At 42.5% G+C, this 24,095-nt stretch overlaps 1 protein-coding gene across 1 annotated transcript in view; it reads right to left on the reverse strand.

Moving 5' to 3' along the window:
* The window catches only part of dock8 (dedicator of cytokinesis 8), a 48,597-nt gene extending 25,042 nt beyond the window's left edge, over positions 1–23,555 (reverse strand). The window contains exons 1-14 of the mRNA XM_079221917.1: positions 23,425–23,555; positions 15,688–15,787; positions 11,227–11,402; positions 10,593–10,664; positions 9,867–9,975; positions 6,804–7,013; positions 6,359–6,444; positions 5,673–5,739; positions 2,201–2,350; positions 1,870–1,950; positions 1,556–1,718; positions 1,323–1,459; positions 989–1,082; positions 314–476 (exon numbers count right to left, since the gene is read on the reverse strand). Of these exons, the coding sequence (XP_079078043.1) occupies positions 314–476; positions 989–1,082; positions 1,323–1,459; positions 1,556–1,718; positions 1,870–1,950; positions 2,201–2,350; positions 5,673–5,739; positions 6,359–6,444; positions 6,804–7,013; positions 9,867–9,975; positions 10,593–10,664; positions 11,227–11,402; positions 15,688–15,787; positions 23,425–23,477 (1,661 nt within the window). The 5' untranslated portion in view covers positions 23,478–23,555. The remainder of the gene's footprint in view (positions 1–313; positions 477–988; positions 1,083–1,322; positions 1,460–1,555; positions 1,719–1,869; positions 1,951–2,200; positions 2,351–5,672; positions 5,740–6,358; positions 6,445–6,803; positions 7,014–9,866; positions 9,976–10,592; positions 10,665–11,226; positions 11,403–15,687; positions 15,788–23,424) is intronic.
* Positions 23,556–24,095: the final 540 nt, after the last annotated feature.

Here is a 24,095-nt window from a genome sequence, read left to right on the forward strand (position 1 = left end):
AAGAGCGTGACTGTTCATGTTGCCTCTGGTCTTTCAGTGAGAGGGAACAAACTTCTTTACACCTCAAGCTGTGATTTTTTTAATTTTTTTTATTTCATCCTGTTTAGGGGAAAGTTTTGTGGGAACAGTTTCACTTTACTTTGACAAAGAAAATGTATTAAACATATAAACATTTTGATGAGAAAAATTAAATTAAATTCCACTTCCACTTTGTTAAGCATCTTTGGATATAAATATGCAATATTGAAATAGCTGTAAAAGGAGTGTGTGAGACTGTTCAGTTGTATACAGTATATCATGCCTTCTAACCCACCTGTAGATGTTGTGAGGGACATACACCTCACTGGATGGGAACTCCAGCACTTCTTTGATTGGCCGAATGTTCTTTTCCGCCGCAGGTATCAGAGGGATGAGCTCAGTGGACAAACATGCCAGTGGCGTGTCGTGGACTGGAGACATGTCCAGTTTTATGGTACCTGGAAAACACAAGATAAGTAAATTTCTGCATGTCATATGATATCACGCCATGTCATTTAAATTCTTTGCATAATCAAAACAAACAAGACACAAACTGATAATACAAAAATCTAATCAAACTGAGCTCAAAAGGAATAGTTTAATATTTTGGGGAAGTCTGCTCATGCGCTTTTTTGCAGAGCTGAGTAGTGTTGAGAAGAGCATTACCAATCTTAGGTCTGTCTGTTCGGTATGAATCTACAAGCAGCCGCTGGTTAGCTTAGCTTAGCATAAAGAACATAAACAGGGGGAAACAGCAAGGCAAAGGTAACAAAGCCTTTGTGCTAAGCTAAGCTAAGCGGCTGTAGCTTCATACTGTATGTCACAGTCGGACTGAGGCTGGTATCAATCTCTTCAACTATCTGCAAGAAAGCAGATACACCTAATTCCCATATTGTAGAAGTATTCCCTCAATGTATAAAATTAAATTAAATTATCAGAATGGGTGTTGAGATGTGATGAGAGAGATGACCTGATATTGTCTTGACTCTCCTCTGTGGAGTGGAGGTTTTCTTGATCTCAGACAAGAACTTGAGCAAATCTTCATCACTTAAACGATCTCCCTCCTGACACACACACACAAAACAACACAAAAAAAACACATAAAATACATTCACCCATGAATAAATAATATACATCGTTTTCATAGTGAAGTCATTATAGTAGAAACACATACTACACTCTGATGGAGTGTCATGTTTGATCAAAGAATGAGATAAGGCCGAAGAGAAGCTGGTCTGTCTGTTACACTGTAGGTTGCATCTCAAGGCAATAATAGTCTCCTTGTGTGTGGGTTGCTGTCCAACCTGTTTGAAGATGGTGCTGATAGTGATGGTGGCAGGTTTGAAGGCAGACACGTTACAAAATTGATCATCAATGGTATTGTAACGTTCAGAATTCCTCCTGGGAAACTGCGGCCTCCGGTCAATGCTGCTGGATTTACCTGGAAAAAAATAAAACATGCACACGGCTATAAACAATCTATGGGAATGCACACCAGTCGTCCAATTAATTAGGGCGAACACACACAAGCACACACCTCCTTTTAGGCTGTCAGAGTCGGTGACGTCACGGTCTAGCGTAGCAGTGGAGATGACTTCCATGATATTAACAGTTGCCCAAGCGAATGGCATGCGATAGCGACCGAGCCTGTGGCAGAACGTCTCCGCCTGATTTCGAAGCTTCTCAAGCTTGTCCTTGTTCTGAAAGACCAAAAGATAAGTAAAGTTATTTTTTTATGAATGCAGTAAAAAAAAAGGCCTTAAACTTGCGGTATTTAGTATAATAACAGTAGATGTTTGCATGATGACGGTAAAAGACAAAATCTGCAATGCTTTTGCTCTGCCACATTACCTTTGCAGTGTCACATTCCCTCAGTGTCATGTAGGGGTCAGCACAGTCACCGATCTCTCCCTGCTGGAGAACCTTTTCAATCTAAAAACACAAACACAAAAGTTCATGAGCCTTTAGAGCAGCTCAGAATAATCACACCTAAATATACATGTCATATGATGAAACACAAGAGATACAAAGGCAGCATTGAACTGAATTACATGGTACATAAAACCAATCTGGGAGTAGAACTAAGTTATTTAAAGCCAAAAAGAAAATAGCTGAATCCTTTTACTTCTGCTCCATACTGTTGTTAGGATTTGTTCACATGTGGTATGGATTTCATGATTACCTTGATGACCAGGTAGATATCTGGGGAAGGGTAGGTTATGGAGAAGATTGCCGATCTGGCCAGGGAGGACTGATCCACGTGAGGAGTGTGAGGTTTTAAGAAGTTTTTGAACTGTTCAGAGTTCAGATCCAAGTAGAAGTTCTCTGATATCTGGAGGGAGACACGGGTTAAACTTGTGGATCAGAAATAGATCTCTTCACCACATTATTACTTGTGTTAATAAAATATTTTAGTGACATCATATTGAGGCATTAATAGAAAATGCCTGTCACTCTGCGGCACAATGAATCAGTTGAGAAAAGGTTTCAGGACACTGGTTTCATGTAAACCTAAAACCATCCTGGAATACCATCTGTTCAGTCAGCTCTACTCACTTTCTTTTTTTTGTTTAAAACATTTTTTATTGACGTTCTGACATTTTGACAAGCACACGGAAAAATATACAAAACAAAAACTGTGACGAATGTGTGCAATTAGGGAGTGATCTTTTCTTTACCATATAACAATAGACAATCAAAATCTGCCCAACAGAGCTTGTCATCTACTCGGCTTTCTAATGACTTCGGGCTAGGACCACAGCCATATGTCCTGGTCTGACCCGGCCTGGTGCGTGTCATGTGATCCTTTTCACTGGAAATCCATTAAACGCTTTCTGTCACTCTCTGGTATACTGACCATACCAAAGCAAACTGCTAGGTCAGCCAAACCTGCCCGAGTTGTTAACTGGAATCCTGAAAACGATCTCAAACTGTGATCAGATTCCAGACTCTGCAAAAGTATTCTAGGTTTTATTGTTCAAAGTGGTCCGACAAGCCAGAAAGCCAAACTTCAGCATAGAGTTTGTGACGGAAATGACCCCGGTCACGTCAACATGAGGGGCGCACTTACCACGAGAGCGAGGGTTCTCAAAAGCCTGCTGTGGAGGAGTCCACCTCGCACTGACACATGACTTCTTGGAATTCACAGAAATGGCTTCTCACTAATCAAGGCCAGCTGACTTAAAAAACATTTCATGCTATCAACACTCACTTGTAACAATAAACCTTCGAAACAAGGAATGTAATGGCTCTTTTTAACATGACATGTTTATCGGACCACGGAGGCTATTTGACTGACTGACACACACTGATTAAGAATAAATGCTTCACGTTTTCTAATGTGGCACACTTACGAACACTACAGCGTTGCCAATTATGCTACCATTGTGGCAATATGTTGCGTGTTGTAAGACCCCTTTAACAACCTTTCAAAAGAAGCGCCAAGTGAATGCAAATTTTCCGGCCAGACATCAGCCCTTTTTCCACTAACAGTCTCCAAATCAGCTCCATGAATCTGCAGTTTTTCTGCTTCCTGAGGTTGCTGCGTCAGTGAGTAAGAAATGTCTTGTCAACCAAACAACAGACAGACTGGAACACATAGCTAACTGCTTGCAGAGTATCCACTGCATATATGAAGAAAAGAAAACGCTGTGGTGCTGATCACTCATTATGTTTTCGGGGTGCAGTCACAGTCCAGCAAAACTAGGCTCGTCTGGTCTTGTAGGAGAATAACAAGGAGAAGATTACTAATGCCTGCAGTTAACCTGGCGAGAAGTTGACATTTCTCAACTTGACATATTCATCTGTTTGCATGTTTATTCTAGAACATTTGTCTGTTTTTATCTGTGAATCTGATATCCTAAGTAGGCCCCTTTGTTCGGTCAAATCCTGTGACTGTACCTTGGCTGATGGACCAGAGAGACATGATTAATAACAAAAGTATTACATGGAATTATAGGAACATCTGCTGCACATTCCACAGATGTGAAACAACAAAAATGATTGAACAAAAAAAGACAGAGCAGCACAATCCCCATGCGATACAGAGACAAAAGAAAGGGATACAGGGAAACGGAGACAAAATAAGGCAAAGAGGCAAATAAAACATTACACTCTTACAAACAAAAAAATCAGTGTACTAAAGGCAGAAAGTAAAATAATGAGGGGTTTAGGAATAAATGGGTCAGTAGAGAATGCTTTACAGTTCCACACCAATTAAAACTAAGTGATAAAACAAGCTAGTCAGTTTCTCCTTCCCTCAGAGACACATTTCATAGCTCTTTAACAGTCTGGATCTGTCTCTGTTAAATGTAATAGGCAGGATGTAGGGACGAACTCCACAAGGACACACACTTCAGTTTAGCACATGATAAAAGTATTCATCTTAAGTGACTTGACTGACAATGTAACACTTCAGCTCTGCCGTTGTGCACTGCCGTTTCTAGAAAATGGAACAAAAAATATTCATCTACAGTGACCTCTGACATATTAGGCAACATTTTACATACAGTGGAAAGCTTACACTGCTTGTGTTGTCCCAAGACCGGCTTAAATGAAGTCTATTAAAAAATATATAGATATATTGGGCATTAAATTGCCGCATCTCACTCTAAAAGGACCATCTTAAAAGCCGTCCATCCTGCAGACACGCTAGAAAGCAGCTGGGCAGCGCCGCGAAGAGGGCCATTGGCTAAAACCCGTTCTCATCCGAGAGACCCATGAGCACTGAAGTACCAACTAAATCCCCCCCCCCCCCCCCCCCCCTCAAAAAAAAAAACTATCCAGCTGTGTAAATCCACAGAAAACATGCAAACAGCCCTGGCTCTAAATGGGTGACTGGTAAAATGCAGCACAGTATTAGTAGTTTATAGAACCAAAACATGACGACTCCCGGGCGCATAAATATGTGAGGAAGATGAGACGTAAAACCTTATAGATTACACTGATCCCTCAATGTTGACTGCCAAAAGAAACTTGTAGATCTCCCAGTATGCAACAGCTACCGTTAAACACAAGGGTGGAAACACAATCAATTACACAAGTAGAACACCCCCGTTTGATGCCATTGTTTAAGCTTATACAATACCTATCATGTTTAATTCAATCAAAGATGTGTCATAGGTATTGACTCAATCCTGGGGCTATTTTTTGAGACGTCATCAAAGTCACCAACTTATTTTCCTGTTAAGAATCAGTCTGTGTTCCTGAAGGTTTCTTTGTGACCAGTGTTCCTCTCTGTTAATGACGTTTACTCTACATATGTCCTCCAAAGTGATTGACAGCCATCATGTTATTCTTTGGTAAATGGACTGCATTTCTACGACTCTTTCATCCAAAGCGCTTTACAATGTGCCACTCACACACCCATGCACACACACTCAGACACAATTGCCTCGCATTGCAAAACTACAAATTACTGCTTCAAAATTAACTGGCAATTAAATGACAACTGTCTCCTATTAATTAAGACATTTATGTCACCAAACAAGCATTTACTGCTGCAGGGTCCTGTAAGTGGTTTGTAATTGTGTCCTATCCCTGTACTGTATGTAGCAAGACGAACATGTCACACAAGTTTCAAGGACACAAGTCATTACATGCTTTTAGTCAACATTAGAAATTGGAAGGACTACTGTGAAGCAATGTGTTCTTACCTTTTTCTTCTCTTTCAAGTCATACAAGGCCATAGTGGCAAATATGGGCTCAATGTCAATCTCAAACCTATGAAGCCAAGGAGGAAAAGGACATTACTTATTAAATAATAGACAGATATTTAACATACTGAACAGGAGTGCTCTGGTTATTCCCTTTACATATATAAAATGTAACACAGTAAGAGATAACAGGTTTGCACTGATGGCTAAAGTTGCCAAACCACTGCAAGAGGAGCGATGAGTTCAACTCAAACATTTCACAGTTTTATGGGATGCAAGAAGGACGAGTGAGATCAAGGGTGAAATGCAGAGCAACTGTGTGTGTATGTGTGTATGAATGATAGAAATAAAGAGAAAGAGACCAAAGCCCACAGAGAGAGGGAGGGACGGGGGTTTTCTGGAGAAGAACAGCAGCCACTGTACAGCACAGCCCTCCTCCACTCTCCCATACTGCGCTGTCTGTCACATCTACTGCAAGCCTTTTTAAATGACTCAGACATTTAAGTCATAATCAGATGTGACAGACAAGAATGCACTGTATGTTAAATGCTGAGCAAAAGGTCATTTTCATAAACTAGGGGGTGTAGGAATAATTTCCTTTTAACAGTTAACTGTTGGTTCTTGGTCCATCTTAGGGCAGCTGTTTAAATCCCCCCCCCACAGTATTATGAAAATGTATGACATACTTGATGGCCTGGCATCGGATCAGGATGCGGTCTCCAGTGTGTTCTTTGGGGCAGTCAGGGATGGGCCGGATCTCCACTGCATCTTCCTGGAGCACAATAGCAGAGAACGTTTTCAAACCATGCAAAAGAAAAATGGAGCAGTTATTTAATTTGGAGGAGATAACATATCTTAAACAAGATTCACTGGTGTAAATTTGGGGGAGGTGAAATAAAAAATAAAAAAGGAAATAAGAAGAAGAACCAGAGACAACTTCATATCCAACCCCAATGAGCCAAAAACAGTTGGGGAATAAAGCATTGTATTTATGGGAGAGGAGTTGTATGACTTGAACTATTTTGTATTGACGCTCACATTAGTCTGCATCTTGGTGCGTAGGCCTTCTTAACAGAGACAGCGCTGGTACAATATTACAGCGCAAGAGTACCAACCCGCTCTATATCTCACCTCGTCGGCCGGTGGGTACAGAGCAAACAGCTCGGGGTGTCTGTACCCCTGCCGTGCCTCCTGGTTGAAGCGGTCTAGGTCCTCGTGGCTGCTGAAGGCCAGCAGACCCTCCACTCTCTGGTCCGGGGTCAAACATCGCAAGTTAAAGTCGGAGGAGGTCAGTGTGCGGCCAGAGTCATTACTCAGCCCCGTGAGTGTTGGAGACGTGACCTGGGGCAAAGACAGAGAGAGAGAGGGTAAGGGGTTGGAGTTGGGGGGAGGACAGAGAGAATAGGGGGAGGGGGAGAAGGAATAAAAACAAAGGATGAGCAAAATGAGGAGGTATTAAGGCAGAATATCCAGAAGGATGTTATTTAGAGAGACATTGATGGAATTGGGTGCAGATACTATATTGATGGATATTTGGACAAAGCCTGTTCTTTCTCCAGTTAAACTACATAATTATGAGGTTTGAGTAAACAGGAAAAGAAAAGGGCATCCATACTCGACCCCATTGTATTGTTGCCCCATGGTTAAATCTACCTAAACTAAAATGTATCACCACAAATGATCAACTGTATACTCCCACAGCCTTTTATGAACCGTCGACAATATCTAGTACATTGGAAACGCAGCCTCCATGTTGTCAGCAGGCACAACAAACAGCTAACAGCTAACGGCTAACAGCTAACAGCTAACAGGCATTTACGCAGTCTAGACGGCTTCTGTTTAGGCCTGGAGACAATGAAAGTCTCCTGTGTGTTTTTGCCTGATCAAGGCTTACTCCATGTAGAGAACACGCAAGAATGTGGGATATACGCTCATTGAATTTTGTCATACAATATGGTGGTATGACTTACTCGTCACTAACGATATTGATGCATTGTACATTAGCTGATCAAGTTGTGTAATCAGAGATCTCCCAGCAGGCTGATGGCAAAAATGATGGAAGCAAAGAGGCTCGCTGACCCAGAGCAACAATAGCTGTGGAAAACAAGCTTGCGAGATGCTACATATTTTTTACATCCAAATGCCCTGCCAGCAACAACACAGGCCTGTTGGACCAAAATTAATTAACTAACTTAACATAGCAGTGGGATATGTAAATGTACCTCTCAGCCCTGAAGGTGAAACAAGCCTGAGATATGCACAAATGTCTTCTGCTGTAAAATATTTATGCTGCCCTTTGGCTTTTGAGAGCTCCACCTTATTGCCAGCTGTGTTGTTTGGAATATACAGAATTATTACACTCGGTGGGTGTCGATGTATTGGTACCACCAACCTCAAGCACCTCATACAAATATATCCAAACTCCAACTTTAACATAAATCATCTTAGCTTTAAAATCCTCTGTCCTTTGGGAAGCAACGGCAACAAAAGTACATTATCTCAAGTGATATTTAACATATCAACAGCTAGGAAGGACCTTTAATTCCTGATTAGAAATAAATTAATATTAAACTGCGTTAACATTAACTGATTGGAGCCTCCGAGGTCACTGCGGCTGGCACTGGCACCATATGGAATTAGTCAGACTCGGCTACAGGGCAGTGCATAACCTCACTGCTCCCATTCTACATCCTTCTTGTCTCTTTCATTCCCATCATCCATGAGTCTCACATCCAAGCTCCCAAACCACTGGCAAGGACTGACCGAGCTTCCACCCTGGTGGAGCTTCACCCTGCCGGGGCTCCAATGGCACATCACAATAGTGCCGTTCTTTCCCTCTCTTCCCCTCCCGTGGCTCTCTTTCTGGCATGTAGCTCATGGGAAGCCCGCAGCGGTAATAAGGGCCTTTTGGTTGGGGTGATTAACCAGAATTGGCAAGGATGGGGTGACAGGATGGGGGCTGGTGAGACTGGCTGGTGGTGAGGGACGGCTGGGAGTAGCGCTCACTGGGACTTGGATTGGCTGGGACTGCCTGATGCTGGGAGCTAGGGATTTGGCCGCGGTGAGACAAAAGAGCAGGAGAGAGGGAAGTGAGAGAGGATGGGAACTTGGCTCCAAATAATGCCAGTCGACTACTGAGGCAGGGATCCGTGATGAAAGTAAAAGACTGAGGCATGCAGACGTAAGCTACTGATTTGAAAAACGTGGACAGCAGAATATAAACAAAAGGAATATCACAAAACAATAAACCACAACATTTCCTCGAAAGTCAAGCTAAAACACACAGAGGCCACATGAGTTAGAATTAATAATATTCAGGTTTAGTTCAGTGTAAGCCAGACAGAGTAAACTTGAAAGCGCCGCTGCAGGGGAAGAGTGATAGGAATAACAAAACACCGTTGTGTGCACTATTAAAGCGCCCCCAGCCCAGTCTCCCACTCCTCCCTCACATTTCACATCCAGTAACCACATCGTCTCTCGAGCCTTGATCAGAATGGACTACCACACTGCTCCCAGTTAATGACTTTACTCTCACTTTACTCTCACAAAAGAAACTATAACTTTAACTATGTGCAACGTATTTGCATTAAAGGACAAAGCTTTTATTTGTAGTTCTGTTAGAAGTTTGACATTTTGGGAAATGCACTTACTGCTTTCTTGACAATTTTTTGATGAGAAGATAGAGAAAATAATCCCCTCCTGGCTCTAGCTTCACATAAGAGTGAATCATGAGGGCAAAACTTCTCAGAATGCAAATGTGCGATAGTCCAATAAATAAATAAAAAAATCTATTCCTACATTTGGACAACTTAATCCAAATAATAAAACTTATTACAGTATATAAAGCTGTGTCAGGGCTGGGCTATGTCCATTACGTGTTCTCACTTTAAATGGGACCTAAACAGAGGGCCTAGCTTAACTGTTTCAACAACAAGCAAATGTGGAATATGATCTTATAAAACGGTCCTGATACACAACAGTAGACAGACACAGCAGAAGCAAGACGGGTCTTAAGAATAGTTGAGGACAGGACTGAAACAATTCTTCACTTCTTTCCCTCTTCAGTCAGTGTGGCTACGCTGTGCACGTCATACTGCACAAGACCGGCTCTGAAGAAGGCTTTTGAATGAGGATAATACTTCTCTTTTATTGAGTAACAAATAGTCAGACGGTGTCTTTGTATGTGTTTCTTACTGGCTTCTGCTGGTTGTCTGGCTCAACGTCGGACTCAAAGGTCTGTTTCTGAAGGAGTTTGTTTAGGCCTGCTCGCTCCGAGTACGCACTCCAGCCATCGCCCTGGCACCTAAACACACACACACACACACACACACACACACACACACACACACACACACACACACACACACACACACACACACACACACACACACACACACACACAGTTAACGACATAGACAACTAAATACACATACAAGTCAACGGATATGCCTCTCTCTCACTTGTAATCAAACTAGACAACAAAAACAGAACTCTTACGTAACATAGTGTATTGCGAGTATTGCATGCGTGTGTGTGTGTGTGTGTGTGTGTGTGTGTGTGTGTGTGTCAACATATCAGATAGGAGATCCTAGTGTTTAATGTTTATCAGGCTCTTTCAGGCCTGATATGTTTCACAGACACGTGCAACTTCTCAGACAGTTGGCACCCGATGCTCAGTGTGACAGCTAAGATACTAGTGAGGGCATTTTTTTTATTTTAAAGCTCTTTAGTTAAAATACTGCAGCGTGGAGTACATCTAGCTCTCCATTCCTAAACTGTACACTCCAAAGATAGATTCACTTTTGTCATTTTAAGGTATCCGTCAAGGTATCTGTGTGAAAACATCAGCAACATCTGCCCTCCACAGTTCTGAGAGCCCTGGATATTGTAACCGTTGTGTTCATGTGGGAGACAGTTTACCTTCTCGAGACCAAGAGCCACGGCTGAATGTAACTCTTCACGCAGTCTCTCACATGTGGATCCAACTCCAGTCTATAAAAGAGAAAGATAAGGAGGATGAGATGACACACATTCTCGCGCCAACAAGCATGCAAACATTCACAGACAACTGGAAACTTTACATTCCTCCTCTATCTTAATCTGTACTTCATGGTCAAGGTGCAGAACTGAATGCTCTGAATAAGCCGAGATAGCACGTTTTTGTTAAATAACTTTAGACTGACAACATTAAAAGGTATTTTAAAACATATCCTCTAACATTGCTACTTATTCTGCAATGGCATAGATTCACCTAACCTTTTAAGTCTATACGCAGTACGTATGACTAAATGAAGAAATCCTTTTCGAACTTTATCTAAGCTTCTGCCTTATTTGTTTATGCCAAGTAAGTGACTTTTATACTTTATTTCTGTTTATCTTTTACAAAGAAGCTCGTCGTAACTTTCAAGTATAAATATTAACTTTTCCACATAGACTTAAGAACTGACAATGCAGTGAAACATCTTATGCAATCAGAAGGTTGAACAAAAGGGTGTAAAAGCAAGTCAATTTAATTTCAGGGAGGATTTTTACAGTCAAAATTCCAGTGACTCACCCATCTTCAGGGACAGAGTGTCTAACAGTGCGACACTCCTTCTCCACCTGCTCCACCTTCAGGTCATCCTCCGGGAAGTCTCCAAGTTCCTGCATCAGGGCCGAGTCTCCGCTTCTCAACTGTGACGTCAGGAATTCCTCGAGGTCCAAGGGCTCCACCGCGTCATACGACTGAGGCTGCAGAGTGAAGGGATGAAGGAAGGGAAGAATTAGGACACACAGCAATGGATATCACAATATAAGGAACATATGGGTAGACGTATTAGCTAAAGTGCAGTTTAAAGATCCTTATAGAGTAGAGTGGAGAACTTCTTAAGAGTAAATGTTAACTATAGTGGCAGACTTTAAACAAACAGCAAGTTGCAACCAATTCATGTGGTGTTGTTTAAATAACACCACATCAGTATGTGTTCAAATATAGTCTCATCCTGTTTTTAAAATCTTATTTTTATTCTCAGTGAAATCATGTCATCCATTTGTTTTGCATAATTACATAATAACTAGGAATAGGTGAAACATAAATAGATCATTAATTAAATGGAAACAAAAGTTAAAGTATTATTATTAATAAAAAATAATTATATATATTTAGCCATTCAAATAGTGATACATCTATTTTATAAGGATTACCCTCCATGATTTAGAAATATAAAAGATAAATCAAGCCAACAAAGAAATAGATTATTGTTTGCGAAAAGCTATAAGAAGATTGATGAGTTTGTACAGTCCACATAGTGCAGAGAAGTACGGAAGAAAAAGAAAAGAACAGAAGGGGGGTGGGACTAGACATGTTGAATCATGATTATTTTCTAATGCCTCATACCTGTTGTGGGATAAAAGACTGGAGCACAAACTAAAATAGAAACTGGAACAAACTGGTCCGCATAAGACAGCAAGGACATTTTTTCTGTGAACCTATTTTTAGGCAAAATCTATCAACCTTAAGAGCTACAGCAGATCAAAGGCAACGCTGTAATCACTTTTATGTCCAGTGAAAACGGGCTGAAATTCCCATTTGGGTCTTGAAATCAGTACATACTGTTCAAACTATCAGCGTACACAGTGAGACAAATTCCCACTGGCACTCAAAGGGGAAGAACAGACCCACATTTCATCATTAGAGAGAGCTCAAAGGGAAAAAAAACACAACTGATGAGATAACACCCGGCCGGCTCCACAAACGGGAGCTGGGAACCTGCATGGAGCAGGTGTTTCTGTGAATAGGGGCAGCAAACTGGGCAGACCTCCAATCTGATTACAGTCGGCAGGCTGTGTAGCTGATATAGGCAAAAGCTTGGACCTAAACTTCTATCACAAAATCATACTGAAAGCTTCCCAAGTTATCAATAATTTGTCAAAGTCTCTCAAGATATACAATGCACAGTGTTCAAAGAGAAAAAGTAGTATCCAAAATGAATATTTAAGCTTGTAATGGTGCACACTGTCCCACACAGGAAGCATTTGCATGACAAATGGGTCGTGTGTGAAAGACGCAGAGAAAAATACAGAGTGAAGCCAGTCACTGTCGCGCCCACTAACAAATAATATGTGCACACAGGAGAGGTAGCGATAACTGCAGCAACAAGACGAGTCACTGCTGCACTCGGGGCAAATTCCATTTGCCTTCAGACATGTTTTTGCACATCAATTCACCCGAGGGGATATTTTTCTCTGCTACATGGGTTAGTATCAGCGTCCAATGCCAGTAAGGAAGAACACACAGACAGCCAGATGGAACAACTGTATCATTATCATGCTAAATGGCAGGTCTTCAATACAGAAGAAACCTTCAACGCCTCCTTTCTATAGAGGAGGCGATCTTTAACAGCGTCTCCACAATGTCAGCGTTCTCCATATGTGCACTTCTCTGGCTCTCTGCCTCAAAGTTCAAACAATCGTTCTAGCATGTCCTCTTTTTTTGTCTTGTATGGAGGCTAACAAAAAACAAATTAATGCAAATCTATGCATGCATCTGATCAACGCCTGCTCTGTGGAGTCATGAGAGTAGTTTGTAAGAAACAACAGCCAAAGTAGTTTCTTTCCGCTTACTTGTTTTTGGCGCCTTTGCAAAATGCTTCCATGCAGGAAAAAACAATCTACAACTGATACAATTATGTGCAGACACATGCAACAATACATTAATGAAATAAGCTTTACACATTGTTTAAAACCAATATCTGCAATCACGATTGGAGCCACAATTGCGTAACATTTATCCATTTAAAAACAAAAACTTATATCTACCAACACCACTGTTCTCAATGTGCATTGGCAAAGATGAGCAGGAACGGAAAACAGACACTTAAAGAAGTCATGACAAACATTGTCTACTGCCCCTATTTGACCCGAATAGCAATATTTAAAAGACAATCAAGTTTACCAATAATCTCATTCTAAAGTATGTCTAAACGGCAGCTGTGTTCATAAGGAAAGTGGAGACTTACCCTGCGCTAATCTGAAAACTGAACCATAAAAAAGGAAGTGAACAAAATGGCGCTCTCCGGAAATGGGAACCTACACTGTGCACCTACTGGCGCTCAATACTTTTTGTTAAAACGCAGCCACAACGCAGTGCACGGATCCTCTGTAAAATTATCCTCATATTCCTAGAAGCTGAGAACTCCAAGAGATCTGGGAGGAAACAATCAGCATTACCAATAGTGGAAGAGCTGTTTATAGCTTTAAGTATAAATTGAGCCGGATTGTTTGAGCCTACAAGAAGTTTTGACAGCCGTTTGAGGCAAAGCCTCTTGCAGTTTAGAGTTGAAGGGAAAGGGGGGGGAAACCACAAGACATAAGAGGAAGTGACATCAAGCAAGGCGTCCCTCCATCAACCGCTGTTTCAACAGACAGGAACAGAAACCACACACACACACACACACACACACACACACGCATACGTTGCAATCGTGTCGCTTTTTTTCCTTAATCTCTCAATTTGTATATGAAAATGACAACACCGATTCGTCAACATTCCTCATATTTAGGCACTAAAAATAGCAGGAGTAATAGAGAGGGAGAATTATGATAGTCAACAAAGTGATCCTCCACTCCTCCCTTCTCCCTCCTCTCAACAAACATCTCTCCCTCACCAGTGTGCTCGAGGCGACTGCTGAATAATGGGAAACTATCATCCCAGAGATTATAGTATTAAAAAACGCTCTCCCGCATCCCAAATCCGGCCATATTAAAGATTTGCCTATGTAAGCTGCAAGGTAAACAGGCCCCATCTAGCGCCCGTCGGTAGCCAAGGCAGTGACCCATATCCCAAGCAGGTTAGCGATTAACCGGGTTGCAAGCCACAAGCTGGGGTGGGATGGACGGTCCAAGTACTTCTCCTCAAACCCAGTCAGCTAACGAGCTCCAGGATCATCACTGGCGGACTATCAAAAGGGCCGCAGCTCAGTTAGCCATGCACACAGATATGTCAGGAGACTTAGCGCCTGAGAGCTTTAGAAAACTTAAAAGAGAGAGATGTAGGGCGGCAAAGAGAGAAGAACTGTGAGGGAAAGACAGGAATAGAAAAGAAAGGCAGGAAGACTGACAGAAGCGTAGATGCATCTCAGAGGCAGAGACAGAAGTTCAGAGGGTACCACTGAGAGACTTGGAGAGTAGTGGGAACAAATCCCTGCAAAGGATTACTGTGCATCATTCTGCTGGAGAGAAGGAGAGAAGGAGAGAGAGAGAGAGAGAGAGAGAGAGAGAGAGAGAGAGAGAGAGAGAGAGAGAGAGAGAAGGAATCACTCAGCAACTGTCTGCCAGGCTTCCACTGAAGAGGCAAGAAAACAACCCGGCATTTATTATATAATTATCTGCAGAAACTAGGAGGTACTAGGTTACAGGCAGCGTCAGCCCAGTTTTAACAAAAGCGTGTTCGGCCGTCCTCATCTCATTTACTGCAAGAGGCAGAAATATTCCTCCTAAAAAAATAAGCTTGAAAAGTAGACAGATGCTTTTTGCAAAAGCAGCAACTTACGTTGGCTATGATTCAAACTATAATCTTCAGAGTCAGACATTCTCAGCACTAATGACAGTAAAGTGGATGTGAAGAAGATCTGCTTATAGCCCCTGTGGTGGTGTGAGTGTAAACACTAAAGCTGTGTGAGTGCAGTATTAGAACAAACCACTGCGCTGACCTCCTCGTCACCAAACTCTCCTCAACTAGCATCAAATCTCTAGTAATAAATGGAGCAGCATTGTATAAAAATTTTGCATTTTTAGTCTGCTTACCTTCTTTACGTGTTGACTGAGTAACTATGTCCATAAACAAAGGACATTTGTTATTTGCAAAGTATGCTGCTTTTTCGCATTTAGCTTGAAACTTGCCTGCTGTGGCACAAAATAACTAGTAATCCTTTCCATCCTAGGTGGCTGGGAATCTGTGATAATGTGACAAATATGCGCCGGATTAAAATAACTAAGTTCTAAAAGCCACTGCGTCTTTTCATAGAGGGGAGCTCACCACATTTAGGGACACTGAGGCCGAAGCGTTGGAGTTCGTTCGGCTGTGTTGAGTGACATTGGTCCCACTGAAGTGTCGTCTGATCTCTGCAGAAGAATGCCTGGAACAAAACATGGAAGACACATGGGAAGTCATAAGGTGTTGTGTTCAGGAGGCAGAAGATGATAGTTACAACACTAGTATATCTTATTTGTGGGCTATTTGATTGAAAACGTCCTAAGAAATGGACATTGAAATATCTACGACCTCATAGCTTTTGTACAATTCCACCAACATGCATGCACACAGTAGATCTTAATGAGAGATGCAACAGCAATTCCACCATTGTTCGTACTCAGATTAGTTTGAATTGGTCAGTCACGGTGAGTCCATTCAAATGATTGTTTGCTCTCTCCCCAGAAGCTCATCTCTGCTGGCTGTGTAAAGGCTTTGGCAGGCTAGCAGCCATGAAGGTAGCAGAATAAATAGGGTGTTCTGATTTAAGGGTCAGACTGAGCAGGAAATCAACATGACATAGGAATGGAGTAGTATTCAAATATACTGGGCTGTTGGGGATGGTGTGCATGAGCCTGTGTGTGTGCCCATAGCCCTCTGAAAAAGAACAGAGGAGGACAAGAACAAAGCCAGTGCCCCAATTTGTTGCCCACAATTCATCTCTACGCGACGCTGCGCTAAAGCATTGTCTATTCCCTTGCAATTAATCTACCATATCATTTGAGCCCTACCAAACTGCACAATGACTGCTTTATCCTCTGCGGTTCAACGATGAAAGGCCAGTTCTGTGTGCACAAGCATGCGTCATATATGTGTTTACCATTTGTGTCGATTGGTGCGTTTGCGTTCAAATCACTCATATGTGTACATGCATTTCTGTGTGTGCCAGCATCAAAAACAGTTTGCTGTAACATTGCCACACAGGGGAGAGTTAGAGGGCAAAGACTTAAGTAAATGGGTCACATTCCCGACTGCTCCCCCTGTGGTAAATCTCATGGGTTCATCAAGTCCCCACAGCCACTGTTACGACAGCCCTGTTACTAATTACCACTACAAACCAATAAACACCAGGGCAATGGAGGACTGCCAGCATCAAAACCACTGAGGCGGCAGAGTCATGAAGCATGTTGTAAAAAGTCTCTCAGCTTCATGCAAACATAGGAAAACAAATTTCACCAAGTGTTTGGCAGCGTTTGACAGTTTGCACTTCAATCTGAACGGGGCACACTGATAAATACAACGCTCCCTATTTGTGTCTGGCATTCATGCACGTTCTGTTTATAACACTTTGCCGCCCCTCCTGTCAATCACTAAACATGCTGAGTCAATGCAATAATTGTATGCCAGGAAAGGTTATGGCATGGGTGGGAGAGCAGTATACAAATTTACACAAAGAGCAAAGTCCAGCACCGTTTTATTTCAACACCTAGCTCATCCACTGTCATGTAAACGTCCACAACAATGAAAATAAGTATATGGCTGTGAATGGCATAATATGAAAACTAATCTGGTGAAGTCTATTGCATCACACATAACATGCTGGTTTCCACTATGACCAGACGTGCACATGGACACACGCACATGCACACACACTTAACCCCGATATGACTCATGGAGCAGACTGCAGCTCTGAAAAGGGGTGGTGCGGCAGGCATTTACTGCACAAACACCTGAAGTCTGCTCAGTACAAGCACAACGCAGGTTTACTAGAGCGGTACATATGCATCGCCACGTGGAAATTGATTGTCGAGGGATCTCACACACGCAGCCCACCTGGCACCTGCACATCAGAAACCTAAGGTCACTTCAGTTCAAACGCCCACTTTTTACGCCAACGTCTCGAAAGGAATGTGCTGAGCAACTCCTTGGAACAAAATGTGTCAAATCACATAAGTCCGTGGAGCTTAAAGGGGCTGTAGTTAAGAAACTAAAGCTCCAGAAAGCTTAAGGTTAACACAAGGAACGACAATCCTCCTCACAGCCTCAACCCAGCAGGTATCTGGAGAGGAGTAGTTGACGTTGTTATGATTTCTGCCTCAGACATCTCCTGTTAGGTCTTATTGTTTTTTTTAGCGGGTTTCACTTTGAGATTCACGTGATTCCGATGTTATTTACTGCCGCAAACAAGAAAGCCTTTTCTTGCTCGAGGCAGATGGGTGTATTGAGCTTGTACCCAAGGCAATTTAAACCTTGTAAAACCTTCTCATAACTTGACTTCAAAAGAAACATGCCCTTCCCCGTGTGCAGACTGAGCTCACAGACACCTCACCACTAATGTAGTGCACTCCCTCCACATCTGTCATTGCCACTGGAGACGCAAAGCTCAACGCTCATGCATGCCAACCCATACCAATCTTACACTTTGTATTAGGGAATCTTTTTTGCATTTACACACGGGGCGTGGTTGGGCTCAGCTGCGGAGGGGAGTGGTTCAGGGAATGGGGCCGGGATGAGGTCTCAGCCTCAGCTGAAGGCAATCTTGAATTGTGTCTCTCCCCATTAAAAATGTTTGTAGCAACGGAGGAACGGATGGAGCGGGAATGCAGGGTTCGGAGTCTGCCAGAGCAGCAGAGTGGACGCTGGCAGGGAAAATCGGGAGAGCGCACACCCAGCAGGCTATACAGTTCCCGCAACGAGAACAAAATAATAACAATAATAAACGCCTTGAGAACCCAGATTCCAGTGAGAGACCATTCTTGTGCTACCCGAGACTCAGGGGAGTAACAGAGTTACATTTGCTTACTTGCAAAGCTGACACATTCAGGATCTGTGTTTGAAAATACCAGGAAAGTAAAACTGTAGCCAGCACATGCTAGCAGTGCCCCAGCAGACATTATTTCATACCATGAGCAGACAAACACAGCATCTGTCATTCTCTTTAACGGGCCCCTGTCTTGGCATTCTCCGTTACATAAAACCAAAGCTGCTTTTATCAGGAAGACAAAAAGCAGAGCTTTGCATTTGGTGAAATTATAGAAAAAGCAGCTTGTGTCCTCAACCAAGTATATATAATATAACATAATTAATTTTTTGTGAAACCCCTAAACCTGAACATGTTATGAATTATTGTCATGGATCAAACGTTTTAATGACAACAACACTTGTCCCTCTCAAACTTTTAGCTGAGAGGACACAAAGGTCAAGGTCATTGGTGAATAAAGGTCAAGAAGCCTGAATATGAAAGGCTCAGTGAAGCCCATCTTGTTCTCATACAGATCTGAACCCGTCTGTAAAAACAGCTGTTATTGAAGTTGACTTTGTTGGCCTCAAACGCAGCTTCTGAGGTTTGTTTGCCTCATCAGGTCATGTCATGCCTCAGATCTCTGAAAATGACCGTAGTGACCTTCCCCGAGAGGCATATTCTTCAACACCACTGTCGGGTGTGATGATGTCCTAAAATATAATGTGAGCAGACCCAGCATCAGAAAGCCAGTGTCGGCTGCAACTGGAGGCTCCCAAACATCTTACGCGCACAATGAAAAAAATTAAAAAGGCTAAACTGAATACCTACAGCGCAGTAATAAGAATTTTAATTCCATCTCACTCTGAGATCATACTGTGTGGTTAAGGTTGTTTTCCAAAAAGAAAGAAGAGCCCTTTTCTGGCAGTGCAGCCACTACAATCATAACATCATCTTGGTCATGTTGATGGTTATTCATTATTACAACAGAGAATAATAATGTAGTGTTGTAATCACTAAATTAAATACACTTAAATGAGGCAATCAATGGTTCCACAATATGGGTCGGATTAGGGTGGAATCTGATGACCAACCTGCTGCATGTATACGCAGTTTTAAGTTTTACCACAGTGCACGTGTGTCTGACTTCCTGTATGACCTCGCCTGATGTCTCTGAGTCACCTGATTTCTTGTGTGCACAAAACATATTCTCTTCAAGATGATCACAAAAGCCTGATGCCAGAAATGTTTGTCTTTTTTCATGTGATATAATTAGAATAGGCAATCAACAATAAGGATGGCTCTCTTCAAACACCTGCTTGCGGGGAATTACAACTGACCTCAAACTCCAGCTATAAATCAGGGCCGATGAGACATTAGGCACCATTTGTTGGCACTATTATCCTGTGTTTTTTTAATAATTTAATATATTTTTTCATATTTATAAATAATAATAATGCCAATTCATATCAGGCACATCAATTACAGCAACGACAACATTACTATGTCGTGTCATAACACTGAGTTGGATGATAATTATTCGTGAAAAGAGTTGAACATCTTTGGATGATCACTTATATCATTCATTTATATTACTAGACAACAAAGGTATGTTGAATGTATAAATGTTAGATTAACCAGGAATATATTAATAGTTTCCTTCACAGATTGATGGTTGTGATATTGGCATAACCCCAGACCTCGTGTCCACTGTGCTAATTAGATCATCCCGTATAGAAAAGACACTTTCTTCTATTCAAAGGCCAAAACAAAAATTCATTGTTAATTAAAATTAAATAGCATTCGATAAAGCAGCTTTGTGTGTGTGACCCCACTACTTCCAGGATTTGTGCGCTATCAAACACACCTCTAATCTGTCAGTAATGCTGTTAAGACTTTAATGTGAATATCATCAGCTGTTTTATGTTCCTTTTGACATTGTAAATACAGTGCAACATGCCGAAGGAGCACTTCTTAAAAGATGAGTGATTTTTTTAGAGGTCTCACCCCAGTGAAAACCTTTTATCATCCCCTCCGTATTGAAAGAGACTGGCCCCTTTTTTGTCACGTCATGCTGTCTATGGCAGGCCTGCACTTGCTGTGTGTGCATATGGTGTGTTCCTGTCAGCATTTCTGGAATCATTGGCCAAGCATTCCTCAGATTGAATCCTATTATAAAACTGCAGTTGCAATGCTTCTCATGGCTACATTTCTGATTAATAGCCTCCCATCCTTCTCCTCCTCAGATAGGCAGATCTATAATTTTAATCGTGATTATCTGTATTCACTCCTCCTGACGTGACTCCCACCAGGCACGTTCCTCTGCTCACCCAGGCAGTCTACTATTATCCCTATTATCACCATTATTATCAAGTCAAAAAGGGCAGGTGGCTCCTTCAGCTTGCATGTTATAGCCGAAAAAAAGAAAACCTCCCCCCTATATGTTTTCCCCTATAAGTCCTCTCTCCCTCAGCTGAGCCCAAAAAGAAACGCAGGAAAAGTGGCGTGTGGTGTGCACGACAGGAAAGCAGAGCAAAGGGATGCCCCCACTGTGTGTCTCATACTATCATATGTCTCCAGACGTAATGGGTCTTGCTGCTATCAGCATCATCACGGCTCAGCTTCCTGTCAGAGGGAGGCACGCATAAACACAGCAGTCATTTGGCCCCAAGACAGAAAAAAAAAAGAGTGGCAAAAACATTAAATTGACTATACAGGGAAAGTCATTTATCTACAGTTTCTGTAGGGTCTTTTTTAACACCCTACCCACCCCATCACTCAAAAAGGCCACCAACAGCCACACAAGTCTTAACAGATGTCATTAACCAGAGCCCACAGGAAATCAGATGTAACTCAATCTGGGTCCGCCTGCCGCTAAGGAGGATTGAACCACAGCGGGCCCCACGTCCACAGCTGTCCCCACACCTGTTACCATATGCTAGTAAGTAGTAACACCATGTTCAACCCCATCCGTGGACTATCAAGTGTTCAGCTACCTGCTCACCCAAAACTGAACACTGCGCTACACCATCGTGTTTTAAATTTTTTGACTTGACATATTCTCTCACACCTCTTTGCCATTGCCCTTTTGAAGGGCTTATTAAGAAACAGACATTTCCTGATTTCAAACTGCCGTGAACAAAAAAAGAAAAGGAAAAAAAGCGAAGTGAAACCCGAAGCAACACAGTGTAGTGTCCACGTGTGCAGGATTTCCTTCACACTCCATCCTGATAGAGAGACCCAGAGAGGAACTGCTCATATAGAAAATGTAAAAGGCAGACAAAAGAACATTCCTTATTAATTCAACCCTGAAATAACACCTCCACAAATATGAGCTGATTTAGTTAAAGAGGTTTTCCAGCCTGTAACATAATGAATGCCTGCCTTAGTTCCATATATTCCAAATATGTCCACTGTTCCTCTTTGTCAGAGCGGTTTGTTTGTGTCAGGCTTTTGTTGCCATGATTATCGATAGGTCGTTTCCCCTCAGAGACCAAACCTGCAGTTTGATGTTGGATCATGGTTTCTACAAATGACACATATCGGGGCATCCTAGTGCCCGGGGTGTTTAAGGTACTGACCGTGTAATCATGATGTCAGCGGGTCTGGTCTGTAGACCTTTGTTGCACATCATCCCTCCCCTCACCCCCTCATCCCCTCATATCTTCTCACTACCTAAAATGAACCACCTTTGAGTCAGAGTCCATTTCCAGGAGGTATTGACATTATTTGTGTGTGTGCATTACAACACCACACAAAAAAAGATAGTTGAATACTACATAATACTCTATTCAAAAGATTGCTGAGTCGATATACAATTATTTCACATTGCCTCACTACAACAACAGTTTGAGAAATCACTATCAACAAGTATAAATTGTCTCTTGCATCATCGCTTACTGGCTGTGCTGTTTAACACTTTGCAACCACACATTCCACAACCCCATGCTTTGCCACAGCATCTATCAACCAGCCCCTCTGCTGGCTCATCACTGGATTCAGACTGTGACCCCAAGATCCCTCAGCAGCTGAGCTCAGCTCTGCACAGCACAGCACGGCGCCAGGATTTCTCCTGGCTATCAAAAACAAGGGATTGGTAAATTCACTGTGGTGGCGGTGGTGGTTGAAGGATGTCACACTCACAAAAACATTTGCTTTTGAATTGTTGGAGACCGCCGTCAGACAAAACATAGAATCTGAAGACATCATCTTTCCAAAGAATCAAGAAAACAGCTAGCCGATTGATCGGTCATTTCGATACTCGCTGCTCTACTTTAAACCATTTTCGGAGACATTTTTGCATGACTTTTTCATCGTTGGTGATGAAAATAAATAGCTACATCCACCATCTCAAAGTCTGACCAAAAACAAATCCAACATCAGAAACCCTTAAGCTGCAAGATCACACCTAAAATGTGCATCAAGGCCAGTACTCAGAGGGACCTGCCCAGGACAGTAGGCCCACATGGCTGTGCTGCTTATCATAGGAAGTATAAGAGTATTTGTTTAAATAAAAACGCACTACAGAGGAGACACAATAGACTTCCATGTGCATACTTCCTCCACACCTGGTCAGTGTCACAGCAGGAACTAGTGACCACATCCCTCCTCATTCATAAGCAGCTCCAAACGGACCAGTCGGACCTGACACAGCACAGGAAATGATCATATTAGACCCCATAAATATAGTCAGCGTCCTCGTGGGGAGGAAATGATACTGGACAGAGTTGTGAGGCTAACTGTGTTCACACGGCTGTCACCAATACCAGAAGTTAGCTAGCTAGCTGTGTGTCCTAACGCCTGTGAGAAAGTTGGAAAAGTTGCTATAGCTGCTTCTTATCCTCCGGGCTGCCTTTTTTTGTGTGTGACGAACCTGCAGCATTAACATTCATAACATGTGGCTGCCTGCTCCGCTGTTGAATCCTCTCCAACTGTCAACACGGAGCTCCCTCCCAACCCCAACCCTCCCGGTACCTCTGGGAAGGCAGCAAGAGTTCACTCACTCCTCAAACTAAACCTGCTACCAACAAAACAAAACGTAGCTAACCCACGGGACCTTGTACCTGTTGATTTTGAGAGCGAAAGCCCGTCGCTCGGCGCTGTTCAGGGAAGCCATGAGCGGGGGTCCGAAGTCCGGTTCCGCGGCGTGGTGCTCCCGGTGTTTCCTCGCGGTTTCTCGCCGCCTCGCTGTCACCGACGCGCCGCCACCTCTCTCTCTCTCTCCTCGCTACAGCTCAACTGTCATGTCAACACTCATCTTTGGCCGCGGCGGCTTTCCTGGGTGTCAACTTCCGCATTTGATTTGAGCCATCCCGTAGAGAGAGAGAGAGAGAGAGAGAGAGAGAGAGAGAGAAAGAGAGAAAGAGAGAGAGCGCGAGGGCGGGAGGGGATGATGTGACCGTCTGGATGAGACGCGCGCGCTCCCTCGCTGCCGACATAAGCTTTGTGTTGACAAGTTTCTCTCTCTCTCTCTCTCTCTCTCTCTCTCTCTCTCTCTTTGTGTGTGTGAGAGTAAGTGAGAGTAAAAGACACACCAAATCCAGTTTATAATGAGTAACGTTAATATTGAAATATATCTACTCGTAAAAGTAGAGGGAAATTGGATCAGTTGTAACAAATATTACGTAAAATCAAGATTTAAGACGTATTTTTTAAAAGCCTGTATAACCTGCAAGCAATAAGAGAAAAAAAGCTCTTCTAGTAGAATGAGTCCTAAAACCCTGAAATGAGTTCG

Source organism: Taurulus bubalis, assembly GCF_910589615.1.
Source record: "Taurulus bubalis genome assembly, chromosome: 8".
In the NCBI taxonomy this organism is placed as follows: domain Eukaryota; kingdom Metazoa; phylum Chordata; class Actinopteri; order Perciformes; family Cottidae; genus Taurulus; species Taurulus bubalis.